At 34.3% G+C, this 20539-nt stretch overlaps 2 protein-coding genes across 2 annotated transcripts in view; one reads left to right on the top strand and one right to left on the bottom strand.

Annotated features, from left to right (window-relative positions):
* LOC306872949 (uncharacterized protein) overlaps positions 1–20539 on the top strand; it is an 819728-nt gene that overhangs the window by 74805 nt on the left and 724384 nt on the right. The window lies entirely within an intron of this gene.
* Positions 8618–13743, bottom strand: LOC306872890 (polymeric immunoglobulin receptor-like). The gene is made up of 8 exons (XM_079421801.1): positions 13600–13743; positions 13165–13476; positions 12248–12598; positions 11837–12145; positions 11421–11729; positions 11029–11331; positions 10645–10944; positions 8618–9425 (listed from the first exon to the last, which is right to left on the bottom strand). Exons 1-8 carry the CDS (start codon positions 13643–13645, stop codon positions 9397–9399), a joined length of 1959 nt encoding a protein of 652 aa, XP_079277927.1. The 5' UTR covers positions 13646–13743; the 3' UTR covers positions 8618–9396.

Here is a 20539-nt window from a genome sequence, read left to right as displayed (position 1 = left end):
CATTAAAGTGTGGCAAACATGCAAAAAAAAAAAAAAAAAAAATCAGGAAGGGGGCCAACACTTTTTCACACCACTGTATATTGAATTCATATACACTGTTAGACCTTACCAGGGATTTTTACAGTAACATATTGGCAACACTGTTGCTAGGTAGTTAGTACTGTTGGTCAAACATCTACAGTGTAAAACCTTGCCCTGCAAATTAATGGTAAAATACTGACAACACTGTTGCCAGTGTATCACTGTTTTTCTACTGTTTGTTTGCCATAAAAATTAATTAATTAACAAAATAAATTTTGTTTGTGTATCTTTTTATCTTACACATTTAACCCATTCAACCCCACAGGGAAATCATCCACACTACAAAGAGAAAAAGTAAAACTGACACAGGGTTGCAGTGAGATAATTAAGTGAATATGTAAATTATTGTCGAGTATTAGGGATGAACACCTGCTGTTAACAAGCAGAATCACTGAGGTAAAGAGGAACAAGAACCGAACACTGAAAAGAGATGAGCATAAACACAAATACAACAGACTTCCAGCCATTATACTTTCTTATTACTAACCAGTTTGATTGTATTTCTGTCATTCGTCTACAGAAGCTCTTTATAATTGCGTGAAGAATCTGTGCTCCTGCAGCAGTGGAGGACTATTATTCTGCCGAGTGAAACTGCTAAGGACTGATGACGACACGGTTTGATCTTTGGCTGACTAATCAGCGGAAAGGGGCATTTATTTCCCGCCCACATGTGTAAATTGAATATTCAAGCTGTTTATTCATTTTTCTACCCATGAACAAAAAACGAAAAAATTAAGCTGAATTCTTGGTTTTCTTTTTCTTTTTTCCTTTTTTTTCTTTTTTTAGGGGTAAAAATGAGGAGCTGTTTTCTAATTTTTCTAATTTCAACATTAAATCAAAAACAGGTGAACGAATGATACACAGATTATTTGTGATCATCTCTGATTCATTTCAAAGTAATATTAACAAAACCAATGCAACAGTCTTGGGATGTTCTGGCAATGTTTAATGATATAAATTACATAATGATTCGAAAATTAGCATTAAATAGTTTTATTGCCATTGTTTAACCTTTTGCTAAATTTAACTTGACTAAAGGTAATAACTCCATAATCAGTCTGACAGTTTCAACCATATCATCTGATTTAAGGCAAATATATCAAAATAAGAGTTTAATAAGCGTTTTAATTCAGTCTGTTTGGATTTTTAATAAAGAGTGCTTAATTAAAATAAACTATTTAAAATCAATGAGCTCTTTACTGAATACAAGAAATATAACAGCAAGCCAGTATGAATATATCAGTCTGAAATCATCCTTTGTTGAAACTTAACTTTATACTGGATGTTTAGCAGCTTTTTTTTTTGTTTTGTTTACACTGATTTCCTTAAAAAATATATTTTCTAAACTCAATGTAATTGGAGCATGAATGAACCTTAAGCAATTTCTTCTTGAATCCCGGTCATTTACTTTATATTGCATAACTCATTGTGCATGCAATTTCATTGAAAAGATATAAAATACGCAAAAAAAGATATAAAATTACTGTTGATATTATAATGTAAAAAACAGATAAACAATTTTGTATCCTAGCAATGTTCAAAGATTATTGTAAAAGTGAGCAAATTATAAAATAGTCAATGTTTGATAATTACAATAAACACTATAGTTAAATTTGTCAAATATGCTTATTTATATGTTAAAATGTATTTCCTGCATAGGCTTTCCTTATTCCTTTCATGTTCCTCTTCTAGTTTAACAGCAAAGAAACAGAAGGGATCAGTATTGTTAATAGGTTTTCACAGACCTGTATGTGTTGAAGTCATTGTTCTTGTCTTCTCTTGTGTTTCTCTGCCGTCTTCTCTCTGAGCTGCACAGAGTCAAAGTGCTGCAGCTCCTGCTGACACCAGTCAAATACTTTTGTTCAAACTACAATCATGTGACTAAAGTCTTCCTGAGAGCTTTAGTTTCTCTATTGATTATTCTTGTTGTTTGATGTGTACTGCTTACACAAATTTAGCAAATACATTTCTTAGAAGTTTTCAATCGAAAAACAGCAATCTATCATCAAAGCTTGAGGCTTAGACTTTCAAAGTGATATATAGTTTGTCAGGATTAACTTTGTCCTGTTTCATTTATTCTATTCGTAAACAATGACACGTGCAAACTATTATTGTTGTTGGTATTATTATCATTTTCCTTATATAAATTGGTAATCCCTAACAATAGGCCTTATTGTCATATCATATATTACTGTGAAAACTGTAAAACACTGTTTTCTTACTGCTGAAAATTAATCACTTACGGTAAATCTATTTTCTCTCAGGTACATGCAGTGTTAGCTTCACAGTGAATACTTCTACATCACTCTTGGCAACATAGCCCGTAGCAACAACAAAAATATACCTTGACTCCATTTAGTGGTTATTTTTAGAAAAACACAGGTATCTTGAGCAGTAGGATTAAGTAAGTACATTAAAACTCAAGTAAGTACTGTCACAGCCAGCTGCTGAAGTGACCATGACAGCCACTCCTTCTGGATCATTGTTTGTTTGTTCCGGACGTCATTTCCCATCACCCTTTGCTCTGTCAATCAGGTCTCATTGTTTCCAGCTGTGTTATCAGTCTTGTTTGTTCCCCTATATATGTCGCCATGGTTCTCTTCACTCACGCTGATTCACTGAAGAACAGACCACTGAAAGATCATATAGAAGACAGTCCAGATCTACAATGGCTAATAATCAGCTGTGGAGGCAGATATCCTGTTGTCAACAATGAGGACAAAATGAATCAAGATCAAGTCAATGAGCTGCTGCTGAAGATTTAAAATGGTGCTTAGAAATAAAGGGAAGCACTACATCAATGCAATGTACCGTAAAGCCCAGGCAAGGCTTAGCTGGTGGAAAAACATAGAAGCAGCAATTGCTGCAGTAGTAATGGCAGGAGTAGCACTAATAGCAGCAGAAGTAAGCAAAGTAGAAGCACTTAAAGGAGTAGCAGTACTATTAATAATAATAGCAGCAGTAGCAGCAGTAGTAGCAGTTATTAATACAATACAGATAGTACATGCAGTAGCAGAAGCAATCATAGAGAAGCTCTAGGAGAATATGTATTCTAAGTTTATTGTCAAATTATGAGTGTGCTCCTGCTCTACATAGATTAGGAATAGAGAATTGCTGTGAAGCCATTAGTTTACAATTGAGGTGAAACCTGAAATGAATGAATGTTTTAATTCAATGAATAAACAAAGGAACTGAATCATAAATAAAATGAGTAATAAATTCATCCACAAAACTGTTCATGTAATGTTATGTCAAGACTTCAAATTTTTCACAGATAGTTGTGGGAAAATATATCAAAGTTCGAGACAAAGAAAGTTTTTCATTAATGTCTGTAACTGAGCATTACAAGACAATAATGTTTGGTTTAAGAATGTGCATACAAACCTTTTCCATAAATACACAGTTATCAGGACCACAGCGTGGAATTAGTTGTAGTTTAGCTTTATTGATTTAGTTTTTAGCAGCAAAACACTGACAGGCATAACATTTAAGGGGATCTTTTTAAAAGATTTGAGAACTTAAAAACAAAAAATCTACACTAAACTTCAATCTTGATCAATGATTATAATAATGATATCCTTCCTATTTGAAGTGTTCTTTGAGTGTTCTTTTTAAAATACTTTGAGGTTAGTTATATTATTAAAATCTATACCACACTGTGATAATTGTCAACCACAGTAATGAATAGATGGCATAAATTAATTCCGGCTGAAATTACCAGGGCATTAGTCTTGATGAAATATATTATATATTATATTCCTCAATATCATTTATTAAATAACTGCTAAATAAATTTGAAACATGTTAGACACCAATCAGACTTTGACATCCAGCTACATTTACTTAGAACAACAATTCATCTTGTTATTAATATTCGAGAACGGTTTACTTTTACATAGAAAAAAATTAATATTAAAATCTGGTAATTCTGTGAGGCGTGCGAACAAGACACACACATTTTTTTCAGCACATAGCACACTTTCAGAAATATCACAGGTTTTTGCTAAAAAAAACAAATTTGTACCGTGAAATGTGCAGCACTTTACTGCCTGCCTAAACGGATCATTACAAGTGGATATTTCTCAAGCTGTAAAATCTCATCTTTTAATGAAAAACCCAATATCTTCTGAGTTTTTATCCTTGTGGTAGTTGTAGTCTTTATTAAACAACATAAACAACAGAAATGTAAAAGCATACAACAGCCACTACATTGACAGATGATGCCTGACTTTTGTCTCCTCTCCATATAGTCAAGCTCCACCAGAATAACCACTGGGACCACCTGTGCAGTCCTTTTTTTAAATCTCACCCTTAAATCTTTAATCAGTTTCAATTATAGTGAACAAGAACGCTGAATATATAAATTACAAAATAAAAAAAATGGGGTTTAGCCATTTTCTGCCACATTTGTTGTAATACAATACAATACCCTTTGAAGTGTATATGACATGAATTCACTAAAATAAATATATAAATTGAAGTAAGCTTTGCATTATGCTATAATAATGTTTTATAATTAAAAAATATAATAATATAATATAATATTGTGTCAAATCTGTCACGTCCACTAGAGCCTCATCATTAGGGCATGTATGCACTGAATACCTCTGAAGAAATCAAACTAGAGCAGCTTGCTATGGATACCTGCATTACTCTGTTTTGAAATCGAAAGTTCAGCTTATCTTTTTACTTATCTGGAAACTTATCTGGGTACGTCACATACGCATATTTCTGTGAAACCACAAGATAAGCACACAATTGATCTTTATTTCCTTATCTGTTAATTAGTTTGTTTTTGTCTCATATATCGGTTGTGTGTCATGATCAGCAGAACTTGGGTTTGTTTTTTCTTTGGTCAATATCTCTCTTCATGTTATGAAAAACACGAACCTTTGTACTTTGTTTTGTAGCAAGGATAAAGATGCTTTATACTTTTTTTTTTTTTTTTTAAATCCAGATGGATGGGGCCTTGGCTTTATACGTCCTGCACCATTTTTTTATGTCACAAATGTTTTCTGAGTACTTTGGTTCAATTTGCATAATAGGAAAGAATACGGCAATTTGCATACCAAGCAAGTTCAAAATCCAAGATCCACTGAGAAAATATTTTACTGAAGTTTTCATACAAAGTGACAACAAAGTTAAAAAAGTGACTGTGCACAAACAAACAATAAATTAATTAATTAATAAATAACAGCAAATGATTCAATCCATCCATGCAGGGCCACTGCTGGCCAAATGGGTTCCCTAAGAAGAACTGTATTGATGTGCCCCTCCCCCAAATTTTATGGAAGTAAAAAAAAAAAAAAAAACACATAGGGGTCAAAATAGAAATGTAAAAAAATCTAAAAGTAAATCAATAGATTGTATTATTTACAAATTACAAATGTATCTAGACAGTTATCTATCCCAGTCAACACATGAGATCACACGATGATCACAGTGACATCACACCATTCTTGTAGAACATACAGTAAGTGTTCTGTTGCTTTAAATTCTCAGCTCCTAAGCTCGCCTCTATGCATGCTCAAGAGTGTTATCGTAGAGAAGTGTCATGTATGTTGACTAGATTAACTCCTGTTGAGCAGGTTGATAGTGTTCTGACATGATGAGCTTATGAGTGCAGGCCCAGCTAACAGATTTATGGGTAACACTTTATTTCGATAGTCCACTTTAGACATTCCTCTAACAGTAAGTAACTTTGCAACTACATATCAACTAGCAGTCATTAGAGTATTAGTAGACTGTCTGCTTAATATCTTCTAACACTTTATTTTGATGGGTAAAAAAAAATGGCGAAAATTTGTTTGTTTTCTGTCTGTTAACATTTTTTTTCTAATTTATTTAAAGAGAAAAATCCAAAATTCCCTCTGGAAAAACTTTTAACTCTAATATGGCAGAAAAATCAAACAAGAATTTTCAGCTTGGCTTTATCTAATTTTCAAATGTATTTTGTCAAAGGTTTTTTTTTTCTGTTGCTATTATTGTTGTTAGTGTTATTGTTTAAAACCAGTGGCATATACACAAACTGTGACTAGGGTCCATGAACTGGTGGTCATCAATACAGTTTTATTTATTTTTTTAAATAGTCAGTGTTACAAACTTTACCCCTGGTTTCACAGACAAGGCTTAAACTAGTCCCAGACTAAAATGTATGTTTGAACTGTCTCAATTGAAAATATCTTGCTCTGACATATCTTAAAATATGTCAGTGTCATTGTTCTGTGTCAAAATGCACACCATAATGTTTTTTTCTAAGGCATTTTTGTAAAAGTTGCTTAAATATCTTAATTTAACTAAGGCCTAGTCCTGGTTTAAGCTAAGCCCCGTTTGTGAAACTGGGCCTTAATGTATAGTCTAGAGATAGAAGTAGTAGCATTGAGATTGTGACCAGCCTTGTGGCAATGCAGGTGGCAAGAGACAAAGCACAACCAGAAGTGTCAACAAAAGATAACAATAATATAGATAATTATAACAATAAAGAAACTGGATAAACAACACAATAAGTAAATCATATGCAATAGTTACTTAAAAATAGTCAAAACAAAAACCCTTACAGGAGAAAAGGAAACAAGTGGCGCTAAAGAAAATAAAGGAACAACACAAAACCAATCTAACTCAGTTTCAATCTCTAACCTAACTAAAGAGAAACAAAACAATGAAAGCAAGTCTTAGGCATTTACACATATATCCTGGTCCTATAGGAAGAAATCATATTTTTCAACATCTAAATAGAAATTCAGTTAAGGAATTCAGATGCAAATATCTGTTATTTGCTCTTCCTCCAAAATGTAAAGAAGTGCATTTTGTGTGATATTTATCTTGCTGAGGAATTTCTGAGATTAAGATTTAATGCAGATTGTAACATTTGTCAATTCTGTAACAATGATGTAGAAACTGTTGAACATGTATTTCTTCATTGTAATTTGGTTCATTCATTTTGGACTGAAGTCGGAAATTGGATAAAACAAAGAGTATCTATTTTTCAATCTATTACTTGGGACCAGAGGTGTAAAGTCCAGGGGTCAGAAAGTAAAAGTCCTGCCATATGTTTATTCCACCCATGATCTCAGCAGCTGATTTCACCAGAGGAGGAACCAAGACATTCCTTTCAAGTCACAAGCAAGTCTCAAGTCAAATGTAAAAGCAATAAAAGTCTATGGAATATCCTCATTTAGAGAGTTAAGTAAATGCATTATATATTTAGTAAATTATGTTGTATAAGCTGTTACATTTTAATCATGTTGCTAGTTTGCATGACCCACTCTAATAAGATAAAATAAGATTTTTTTTTTTTTATGTATGTATGTAGGTATTTATTTATTTATATTTACATTTAGTCATTTTGCAGACACTTTTATCCAAAGTGACTAATTGGGAGATACAAAAAGTGATTCTTCTTAAAGAGGCAGTCAGACAGAAGAAGTGCTCGTAATACCAAGTTTCAGAGAAGTACAAGCTAGAAAGAGAAGGAATAAATAAATATATGTATATGTATTTTTTTAAGTTTAGGATGAAGTCAAGTAGTGCTGAAAGAGATGCGTTTTCAGTTGTTGCTTGAAGATTGCCAGGGATCCCGCACTCCAGGAATGGTGAACGAGAATGTTCTGGAGAGTGATTTTGAGCCTCTCTGTGATGGTACCACAAGGCGTCGCTCACTCGCAGATCTCAGACTTCTGGAGGGGATGTAGGTTCGTAATAGTGAGTAGGAGGGTGCAGAGCCTGTGGTAGTTCTGTACGCAAGCATCAGTGACTTGAACTGGATGCGAGCTGTAACTGGTAGCCAGTGCAGGGAGATGAAGAGAGGTGTAACATGCGCTCTTTTGGGCTCGTTGAAGACCAGTTGTGCCGCTGCATTCTGAATCATTTGTAGAGGTTTGATTGTCTTTGATGGAAGTCCAGTCAGAAGAGCATTGCAGTAGCCCAGTCTAGAAATGACAAGGGCCTGGAAGAAGTTGTGCAGCATGCTCTGTCAGAAAGGGCCTGATCTTTCTGATGTTGTGTAGTGCAAACCTGCAAGATCGAGCAGTTTTTGCAATGTGCTCTTTGAAAGTCAGGTTATCAAAGATTACACCAAGATTTCTGACTGAAGTTGATGGGGTAATTTATTTATTTGCATATATTTCAGTGGGTCTTCCTGGTAAAATAAATAAAGTAAACTGACATGTATGACATCAGGAACATTTATTAAGATAAAATCTCCACCATTGCAAAAAGATAGCCAAGTAGTAAGCCTCAAGTAGCCAAAGTTTTCTTTCTAGAAAGCTATACAACTAAAACAGGAATATTTCAGCTTTTTTCCAGCAGTCACCTGTAGGTGTCACCAGCTGCCTACTAACACGATTCAACTGAAGCTTCTTCTTTTTTTCTGTGACATGACTAGTTTTAAAACAAATTGTTTAGTTAGAAAAATAAAAATATAAAGTAACACTTTATAATAACTGCTAAGCATTAGTAAATAGTCAGTTGATCCTTTATAAAGCATTGTCCCAACATTAATAGTCAGTAAGTGTAAGCAGGACGCTGAGGCAGAGCTAGAATCCATTCGCAGAAGTTTATTAGAGGGATTAGCAACAGACAGAAACGTTAATTCAGGCAGAGGGTCGAAACCAGAGTAAGTTGAATAAAGATTTTAAAAGCATGATAAGACACAAACATTTTGCTCTACATTTAAAGTCAGTGTGAAGAGAATTCTGAGAATTGTTTCTAAACACATTACAAATGTTAGAAATGTATTGCTGAAACACATTACGGTGTTATATATTTAGTAATGTTACATTTGTTAGTTTGCATGACCCACTCTCTCTCTCTCTCTCTCTGTCTCGCAGAAAAGATTTATTTCTTTATTTTTCTCAATGGGACTTCCTGATAAAATGAATAAAGTAAACTGACATGTATGACATCAAATTAATTTATTAAAAGAAAATGTCCACCATTCCAAATATTTACTTGCACACATTTTACAAACTAAAGAAACAAGTTTAGTTAACAAACAAACTAAAACACTTAAACATTGTAGCTTGCTCACATCTTTCAGCTCAAGAAGCCAAAGTTTTCTTTCTAGAAAGTTGAACAATCAAAACAGAGTCACTTAAAGACATATTTCAGCTTTTTCCCAACAGTGACCTGTAGGTGTCACCAGCTGCTCAGTACCTTAACTCATTCTTTGCAGTTTTTCTGTGACATGACAAGTTTTAAAACAAAATCTTTAGTTATGAAAGCAATAATCTAATTGTGATTTCTGACACCAGATATTTATGAAATGTCACCCTTGAGAAGTTCAATGTGGAGACTGTACCATCACCGAGAGACTCTTCATGCTTCTGGACGCTGACAGAAGAAACCTAAAATCACACAAAGGGATTGTCACTGAGAAATAAGACGAGTCCTTGACATTCATCGACAAACATTCATGCACTTACATACATCTGACGTGTCATAATATCACTTTTAACCTTTAAACCTTTTGGTGTCAGATGTTGTCATGTCTGAAAATACACAATTAGAGAGCACTGATTGTTCAATAGATTAGAAGAACCAGTTTTGTAATTGTTAACACAAAATGTGATCGTTTGAAGATATTTTCTGAAGCAGATAATAACTGTCAAGCTCCAAAAAGGACAAAAAACAGCATAAAAGGTGCTGTAAAATATCCCACATTACTCATTTGAAGTCTTCAGCTGTATGATACTGTGTGAGGAGCAGACACATATCGATCATTATTTAAAGAAAATAACTTGTGTATGCATGCTTGGTGTATTCTTGGATATCATTGGTTACAAAACAGAGAAGCGGTGATGTTTGGCTTCACCAATGTTGAACCTGTCTGAATATGATATGTGCAAGAACAGAAGAGCTTTAGAATGAGCAAAAGATTTACATTTAGATCATTTATGTGTTTTCATTGAATGGAAAGTAGCTGTGTCAAAGCTTAAAAAAAACAACAACAATAACATTGTTTAAAAATAAGCAACATGACGTCCAACTGATCTGGAAAGACTGGAAGGTGAAAGTCATTTCTTGGTAAACTGGCTGCAATGAAACATAATACAAATGCTTTCTTTCTGTGTACCGAACTAAAACACAAACAAGCAGCTTTAACTTCTGTTTTACTTAAACACTAAACTGTGGTCTGTTGTGTAAAGCTGGTGTGAAAATGGCTCTGTTCTCACACATCTGACTGACACTGCAGACTTTACCACGACATGCTGCTTTAAAGGGACACTACACTCAAAAAATTAATTCTGTCATCATTTGCTCAACCTCATGACTTTATATGAGTTTTTGTATGAATTCATTTCTTCAGTGGAGCACAAAAGAAGATATTTTGAAGAGCGTTGGTAAACATTTCACTCCGAATCCCACTGACTTTCATAGCATGGACAAAAAACATTTCTCTAAATACCTTCTTTTGTGTTCATCTGAAGAAAGAAATAATCTCTAGAAACAATCAAACAATCAATTAATCTATTTTCATTTTATTTTATTTTATTTTTGAAAAGATTGCAATATATTATGCTGTTCAGTCTGTTCAGTCATTTCTAGGTTAAAATATTATTTTACCTCTGGTCACATGTAGCTGAACTTCAGTGAATATGAAGGACCCAGAACTCTCCTCTGCACACCAGTATTTCCCAGAATCCTCTGCTCTCAGATCGCTGATCTTCACAGTAAAGACTCCAGCAGAGGTTTCTTCAGTCAGAGAGAATCTGCTGTTTGTTCTGTTACTTGATGAAACACGAACTCCGTCTCTGATGCAGATATTGGGCTGATCTCCTCTGCAGAAGAACCTCTGACTGTGATTTCTGATGTATTTACAGCTGATGGACGCTGATCCTCCGACAGACGCTTCATGAGTGATCACTGAAGAGCACAACATTAAATATGATGAGTTTAATAACTAAATGATCAGAAACATTGAGACTTCTCCCAAATAAACAGCCTCACCGTCCTTCATGATGATCATGAGCTCAAAGGGAAGGTTAAACGAGTCTTTCACAGCACACCAGTATTTCCCAGCATCCTCTGCTCTCAGGTCAGTCATGGTCACAGTGAAGAGATTGAGTTCAGTGTCGTCCTTTACTGAAATGTTTGATTTTTTTATTTGATCTTCATCTGATCGAATGATGTTTTGGTCATCTTTAGTGAAACACTTTCCTTTGCACAGATGCTTTATTTCTTTTGCCTGGTTTTCATCATAAGGGCATCTGATCTCAGCTGAATCTCCTTCACGTCTGATCACTGGAGGCACTAATAGTCAGAGAGAATAGAGACATATTTACACTGTAAAATACATGCATGTATTATTGAAGTGCATGGTTTATGGTTACTGTACATACTGGATAAAGTCAGTTCATGTTTACTGGTGAGAGAAACAGAAGTCACATGCTTGTGTCTGGTTTCTGCTCCACACCAGTAAACTCCAGCATCTCTCCGGCTCACATTACTGATGCTCGCTGTAAAAACTCCTGCTGTACTGTCAGAAAACTCAAAGCGCTGCTTCTCTGATGAACTGATGCTCTGACAGATCTTCTTCTTGTTCTCTTTGCAGATGTGTTTGATGGTCTGCTGTTTCTCAGGATAATTACAGAGTTTCACACTTTCACCAATAATAGCAACTGATTTACTTGATTCACCAAAATGGTCAACTATACACAAAAAAACAAAAACAAAAAAACAATAAAGAAATCAGAAATTTAAAATCTTATTTTTTTCATTTTAACTGCTAGAAATTGTCCTCACAGAAGCTCATTACCTTGACTGATCTTCAGTTTGATTTCAGTAAACAAATGAACATCAGCAGTAATTACTCCACATCTGTACGTTCCTTCATCAGCTGCTGATAAATCACTGATAAAAACCTTCAAAACTCCTTCACTGGGATCATCATACATCTGCACTTTATCATGACGGACCCATCTCTTCTGTTCATCAACAGGGATCTTCTGTGGTGAATCTTTCTGGATGAATTTCTTGTGAGTTCCTTTGAGTTCTTGTGGAAATTCACACGTGATGAAGACTGATTTACTGATGTAGGCCTCAACCTGGACAGAAGTTATTTGACCTGCAACACAAAATTTGATTTATTACATTTATTAACAGTCAAGAGGAATTCACATTTCTTATTTCTTTTCTTTTTTTTTCATTAAATAGAAACTAAACTCACTCGAAACATCCAGCTCAATCTCTTTAATGAAGGTGATGTGAGTAATTGATGTTTTTGAAGGTCGTTTATCTGATTTGTCTCTCTCCACTCCACATAAATAAACTCCACCATCCTCTGCAGAAATGTCTCTGATGGTCACATTAAAGTGATCTTTCTGACTGTCAGTCAGGATGAACTTGTCTTCAGATGATTGTGATGATTGAGAGCTGTTCAGCACATGCTCAGGACCCACCTTCACTCTGTAGAAGACTTTGGTGTGTGTTTTAAACTTATGATCATATTCACAGCGGATAGTGATCGTTTGACCAATATATGCAGTTTGGATAACAGACGTCCCACAAGAAGAAGAGTCTGAAAATGATTTAATCAAAACCATCGTGACATGCACTGAAACCTTAAAATATTATTATTAAATGTGCACTGGGGAGCTTTGGTCTCTAATGTCAACATCTCTTTTTGACACATAAAGTGTCATGCTTCTTTCAGAATTTATTTATGTATTTATTCTTTTATAATTTGTGTTGTGCTTGTTTTTAGGGCTATATATGTACTGTATGGTCACCTGTGTACAAAACATGAGACCGATCTGTCGTCTGACATCGAGACACTGACAGAAAAAAACATTTGTCCTACAAAGCATATATCCATAAAAATGTCATCTGATCAAGTAAGTCAAATATAGTAAATGAGATGTGGCCTCACAAATATGACTGACGTAAAGCTGACATTGCGGTCATCTCAAATTATAAATCATTATTATATTATACAGTTGTGAATTGTTATAAAGCAGTGAGGCAGTTTAGACACTGATTTATGAATTTTCTCAATAATTGATTTTTTTCCTCATAGTACACTTTTAAACTATACTATAATAAAAATAACAATTACTGTAGTAAGTTATAAAGTATCATACTCACTTCTGTTCACCTTTAACTCAACATCACGACTCCATGTCTGGTTGTCTCCACATGTGTATCTCCCATCATCCTCTCTGCTGAGGTTCCTGATAAACACTGTGAAGAATCTGCTGTTTTCATCATCATACAGAGTGAATCTCCCATTATTAACCTGGCGGCGCTGAAGCTCAGTACTGGTTCCTGTCGTACAGTCTCTGTTTCTGCAGAAATACTTTCCTTTAAACTGATCATAAGACTTTTCCTGGTTTGAGCTGCTGCACTTGAACATTATACTCCCTCCAGAGCATCCACTCACACTCAAACACACCTGACCTGCCAAACACAAGTTCATTTGCTCCGGGTTATTTATTATATTATTATTATTATAATGAATATTATAATGTTATTATAATGATCAGTTAAAACTCAGGTTTGAGTGACCAGTAAAGAACTGACCTGAGATCAGACAGAGAGTGATGAAGATGATGATGATGGCCCTCATTCCTGATTGACTTCAGTCTCACAGATATTCAGAAATAGTTGTATCAGATGGCAGTCATATATAAATGTACACACACATCCTCCTCTCACATTTCTGCTTCCTCTTTCTGTAAACAGCTCCACCCATGAACAGGGCATTAAGTGTGAAATTATGTGTGAAAGACTCTGCAAACATGAAGAGAAACATACTGTATAAGCATATAATGCACGAGGCTGAGGGCACATCAGTACACTGTAAACAATTGCTGTTAAAAAACGGCCATATTCTAACAGTAACTTTCTGTTTTTTCATTACAACAGTAAAATCCTGTAAAGAAAACCAATGAATTCTGGGTAATATTTGTTGTTTTCGAGAAAGTCCTGTGAAGTAACAGCGCTCAGAGTCGACACTCAGAGACTGTTTCAAATCACACCCTATACCCTCATTCACTATTCCCTACTCATGTGCTAATGCTTACTAATATAGCCCACCTGACAGAGAGAATGAACACTAATGAGTGAATTCAGCCAATGATGAACAGCTGCTGCTAAACAGCAGAATCACTGAAGAAAAGAGCAAGAAATGAAACTACAACTGACTTCAGCCACAGCCTTAGATGAACTCAACTGAAATAAAACAGCAGAGGATGATTAAACAACTCAAACAGCATCACCAGCTTCACACATCACAGTCTGACTTTATTTCTGTCATATATCTACAACAATTCCTTGAGAATTAATAAACATTTAGATGCTTTATAGAAAATGTTTCGTTTGACCTCACCATTATGGCGATCAGCGTTTGCTTTAGTTGTGCTCTTGACCCTTGACCTTTTGATGAAAGATTTTTATTTTTTTTTTGGTTTGCTATAACAGTGTTTGTAAAATGTATTTGTTATAGAAACAAAAGCCAAATTTTTAGTAAATGTTGTTGGATTGTAATAATCAGGAAGCTGCATGCTTCTCTGATCTCATTCAGTCTTTAATGAAGTGGTGTGGATTTTTTTAATTAGTTTTGTGTTACAAAAAAAAACAGCCTGAAATGTAATTTAACAGCAATAAACTAATTAATTTATGGCAACAGACTGTAGAAAAACAGTTACTTACTGGCAACCGTGCTGCCAGCAGATTACCGTTAATTCAAGGAAAAACAGAAATTTACTGTAAAACGTAACAGTCAGATTAACCAAATGAAAAAAGTTATTTTTACTGAATTATTAGTGAAGGTCCACAAAAAAAGCAGTTATGTAAAGTCATGAGCTGATAAGGAGAGTCAATATTAAACTAAACTGTATTAATGTGTTTTTGCACAAGAGAGATATGTTAGTTTAATGTGGGTCACCATTGTGCTGGAGAGTAGAGCCTGTGCTTCAGTCAATGATGAGACACAAACTCTGATGTTCTGCTGCTTTATTTAAAGACATTAACTGTGCTATTGCTTAAGCAGCGGTGTTCTTTTCATTAAATACTCCAACATGTGCTGATAATGAACTAAAATTATTTGAGTTAAAGACGTGTTTTTAGTTATTTAAGGTGTTTGCAGTTTTGTACTAAGAATTTTTCTTCTCAGTGAGCTCAAATGATGTTAGTTCACATTTCTAACGCCATATGAATACTAGTATTTTAAACTCGAACTGTATGAAGCTATTGGAGCAGAGTTCATTTCCATGGTATTATAACAGTAACATGCTGTAAAAATGAAGAGCTGTAAATTAACAGTACATTACTGGCAACTCTGCTGCCAGTACATTACTGTTATTTAACGGCACAATTTTTTACAGTGATATTAATATGAATGTAAACAGCAGGATTCTCCAATAATTTATAGTGTGATTAAACTCCGCCCCTGCAAGCTCATACTCATCTGCATACTCATGAGTGCCCCACCCACATCTCAACATCCAATCAGCAACTGATGCACAGAACCAAGTCTCCGCCCTATATCAGAATATGGGAATATATTTTTTTTATTATTATTATTGATTTATTTAGCCAAGGACTGGCCCATCATGCATGCACAGCTGCCCATTGATTGCCTTCTGTAATGAGAGCATAAATCCAATCATAATGTGCCACAGACATCTTACTCCACCTATAATAATACTGTTTCACTCCTGGAAATATGTGGAAATATTAGGAAATCTGTAAAGAGGAGGTTAACAGAAGTCAGAGACAGGACACATAAAAGGTGGACACAAAGAGGAGAGAATTGCAGCTAAAATTCAATAAGCTCATCTCAATCCAGCAGCAGTTACTGCAACCTTTCAAACTGAACAGTAGTTTCTAGCAGCTAATTTACATTTATTAAATATTTGTAATTAAATTTTTACTTTTAAAAATAAAAATTTCAAGCACAGTTTTCAGATAGGCTATTTGTTTATTTAAGGTACATTCATATAATGTACACTAAGGGACAGGGACATTTCTTACTGTTTATTCAGGTTTAAATATGCTTTTCTCCTTGCTTACTCATCTACTTTCACTTTCATTTTTAGCTCCGCTCCTATGAAGGACTCTCCCTCTAGCGGCTTATTCTCATCTGAGACTCGGAGCTGCTGCTTTAGATACCTGAACACACAGTATAAATCATAATTAGTGTTGTTAAACGATAAAGAGAGAGTAATCGCTTCCAAACTAAAAGTTTTTATTTACATATTATATCTGTGTGTACTGTGTATATTTATGATGTTTATATAAATACACAGCCATGCATGTATATATTTAAGAAAAATGTTGTATATTAAATATAATTATATAATGATATTAATATAAATATATACATGTAAATATTTGCATATATTTTCAAATATGTGTGTGTTTATATATACATAATAAATATAAACAGTAGATATAAATACAAACTTTAGTTTGGATGCGATTAATCGTGATTAATCGTTTGACAGCACTAACATGGGACACTATAGATATCAGAACCCGTTTTTTGTGGTTTAATAAGGAAAATAATAGCTTAATGCTGATATTGAGCACTCTATAACATGACAAACACTCCTTAATTTTTACAGACAATCAGCATTCATTTACTTATCCATTTCTTATAGGGAAAAATAATCTGAAATAACAATGACTTCACATGAACACATCCTTCCACAAACAGAGATGGTCTGTGTTATTCAGTAAATATGAAATCAGTTTTTGAAAAGCTTTGCTGTAAAATGTAAATAGCATATTTTCCCACCCATAAAACCAAACATTGCTTCCAATAGTGGCTAGAAACACATTGTGCTGTAAGGCTTAAAAAAAGAAAACCAAATGCACATAAACCTGAAAGGGCATATTTAGGAGTTATAGAAGACAGAAAGAATAAAAGACAGCTGAGATTACACATAGTACATATACAAAAACATATACAAAGACATATTCAAACATCCTAAACTATTTGCAAAATGACATCAGTGGATATAACAACAAAATGAATTGAGGTTTGTATTGTATTGTACAATGCACAGCATAAATGAGTACACCCCCTCTGAACAAATACAAAAGATGTCTTTTCCTAATGATCACTAAACATATACTTAATAAAAACAAAGAAATATGCGTCATTATCATTATCAATATCTAAAAATATATAAGTAAACTCACCAACTTTGTTTAAATGAAGGACTGCAGAAATGAGTACACAATATTTAATTTAATAAAATGTTCATCTAAAAAACATCTGGGTTAAAAACATCCAGCACTGGGTAAATATTGAACAGAACACATGCTGTGCTATTTTAACCCACCTAGGTTTTAACACATTTGCTGGGTTGTTTTTTAACATTGCTGGGTCAGTCAACCTATTGAAGGTAAAAACACAAGAGAAAATAGATGTGGTATACAGTATATTAATTACTTAACTGCAACATAAATTAAGAATCATTAATAAATATTATCCTTTTAATGAACTCAACTGAAATATGTTTAGAGTAGGTTTCTAGATATCCTTGTTTTATTGGACTGAAATGAAATAAGTTCTGAGTACTCAGCTCTATTTATATGTAGAGCTGAGTACTGTCACGGTGCACACAGCAAGGATGAAACTAGGAACACGAGACGAGGATGACTCCTAACAAGGCAGGGCAAGACAAGGAAAGGTAGACACGGACAGGAACACCGGGGAGTAACGAGTAGACCAGACCAAATCAAACTGAATAGACAGGACTATAAATACACAGGATAATCATAGATAATTAGACAAACACAGCTGGACAAGAATTAACTAATAATCACACTTAACAAGGACAGGAAACAAATCAAATAAGGAAACATGAGGCGGGAACACAAGACACACGTGACAGACAAGTACTCAGAACTAAAGTAGTAAAAAGAAGGGAAAAAAGATGAGCTGCAAACTTCAAATTAAACAATGAAAAGAAACAATACACAAACCCTGTTCTACTTCCATATTTATTTTCTGTATTCAATATAAATAATCTATTATTTGGTTCTAACTACTTGTGAGAACATAATTTCATAATTGGTGTGTTATGTATCTATTAACAAATTATTTACTGATTTATCCTTGTTCTTTATTCAATTTTGCATGGAAAAGAGAGGACAAGGTGAAATAACATTTTGTTTCACTGCGTCTTTTAGATTTACAAGCAACAAACGTAATAAATTCCTTTGAAGTACTTGTTGTGAGCTCCAGCGAATCTGTCCCTGTCTGAGACTGTATGTCTTGCATTATTAATATTATTAAAAATAATTATTATTGCACTATTGCATTATTAAAGAAATGAATCAAAAAGCAGTACACAAAGCATTGCTAAATAAAATGTGTATCAGTATTCAAGAGTCAAACCTCACTGCCCAACACTGCCCAAAGCTTGATTAAACATATGAACTAATTTCTCATGCAGTACATCTAAATTAATTGAAGAATTATTTATCTGCTTGAATTTTAATGCAGTGGTAAGGCATACATGTATAACTTCATTTTCAGTTAAAATTATATTCAAATAAGGCCAATACAAATCTAAAACTTAGAGTTGTAAGTAGCTGATAACTAAGTAGCTTTTACAGTCTCAGTGCAGATATTAATGCAACAGCTGCTCCTCCAAATGCTGCTGCTACAGCAGCTACTCCAGCTACTCTTCCAGATGAGACCACTTTCCCTGCGGCTGCTGCAGATCTGGCTGCTGCTGCTACTACTACTGCTACCAGACCTGTAACTACTCCTTGTGCTGCTGCTGCTCCTGTTCCAGCTGCAGTTTCTACAGCTGCCTCTTCTATAATTTCTCCTGCTTTTTTTGGAATTGCTTCTGCCACAATTTCTATTGCTTTTCCTATAAGAGCTACTGGACAGCTACCTACAACAGCTTCTCCTGCTGCTACGGCACTTTCTGGAACTGCTATTACTTTTTCTACAGCTGCTCCTGCTGCTCTGCCTTCAATTGCTGTTGCAACAACACGTGCTATATATGCTATTCCTAGTCCAAGTCCTCCAACTGCACATGTAATATTTCTCCTTCTTCCCTCTTTCTTTCTCCGAATTGTTTTAAACATCTCAAGAGTGTAATAATTCATTTCATTTTCCTCCATCATTGTGTCAATCTTCTTCAGCAGTTCTGTGACCTGATCTTGATGGTTTCTGTCCTCATTGTTGAATGAGTGATATCTGCCACCACAGCTGTCAAGGATTTCTATTAAATAGTTGCTTTTATTGATATAATCTTCCACAGGTTTTCCCTTCAGCTGATCAGCGTGAGTGAACAGAATGATGGTACGACGCAAAGCTTCTTCTCCCAAGTTCTCCTGAATCCATTTCACTGCTTCTCTCTCCTCTTTTGTGAATCTCACACCCAGCTTTAGCACCAGCAGAAACACATGAGGACCAGGAGAGGACATCTCCACACACTTTTCTATTTCAGCCTTCACTTTGTGTTTTTCTATAGCCGTGTTAAACAGTCCTGGAGTATCAATTATAGAAACAGTCTTTCCACCCACTTTTCCTTCCTCTTTCTCACACAATTTATTGGATGATTTTATAAAATCAAGAACTTCAAAAGCATTTCTGCCCAGGATGGTGTTTCCTGCTGCACTTTTTCCTGATCCAGTTTTACCCAGAAGAACGATCCTCAGATCACACTCTGCTAAGAAAAAAGATCAAAAAGATTTAGCATATACGTTTATAAAAGTAGTTTTAATGCATCAATTACAGTATGCCTTGTAATGCACCTTATAATGATCGAATGAATAATTGCAACCACAGCTAGGCTATAATAATCTATAATACATTTCTATTTGTTGTTACACCTTTAGAAAGTATAATTCATTAAAACACATGACAGCTAAAATGTTTCAGTTGTAGCAATTAATTTGTAAATATTATAATGCATTTCAGCTTTTGTTGTAATTATCTATGAAAAGATATAATGCAGTATAATGTACATTATAAATACCTAATGCATTATATAAGGCTTCACGTAAAGTGTTGCTAATGTCTTAATGATAAAATAATAACAATAAAGTAATATGTTATTGTTTAGCCTTTTGCTAAATGTAATATGATTAAAATTAATAACTATATAATCAGTCTGACAGTTTCAACCATATCGCCATATCAATCTCAACAGATCAACATAAAAGTTTGATTCAGTCTGTTTGGACATCTAATAAAGAGTAATGAAAAGAAACACTAAAATCAATTAGACTTTCCATCTTTACTGAATACGAGAAATATAACAGCAGGCCAATATCAATATATCAGTCTGAAATCATCCTTTGTTGAAACTCAACCTCATTCAGGATGTTTACGCCACATGAACACTAGAGGCAGTAAAACTCCCACAACTTTTATTCCTTTTCACACAGAGTATGATTTGCAGCCCCACAGTTTCGATTAATAAAACCTAATTTTCGCTTAATTACTTGAGCAATATTATGTTATGAATTCAAAACAATTTTAACA

This window comes from Barbus barbus, assembly GCF_936440315.1.
Source record: "Barbus barbus genome assembly, chromosome: 7".
Taxonomy (NCBI): domain Eukaryota; kingdom Metazoa; phylum Chordata; class Actinopteri; order Cypriniformes; family Cyprinidae; genus Barbus; species Barbus barbus.
The sequence above is the reverse complement of the archived record's forward strand: the minus strand, read 5'-3'. Positions and strand labels throughout refer to the sequence as shown.

Excerpts from the sequence above, each read along its gene's own strand:
- LOC306872890 (XM_079421801.1), bottom strand. The coding sequence starts at position 13,645 with ATGAGGGCCATCATCATCATCTTCATCACTCTCTGTCTGATCTCAG. Across the intron at positions 11,730-11,836 it reads CAAACTGAAGATCAGTCAAG|TTGACCATTTTGGTGAATCA; the intron begins GTAATGAGCTTC and ends TTTTGTGTATAG. Across the intron at positions 9,426-10,644 it reads TCAGCTACATGTGACCAGAG|GTTTCTTCTGTCAGCGTCCA; the intron begins GTAAAATAATAT and ends GTGTGATTTTAG.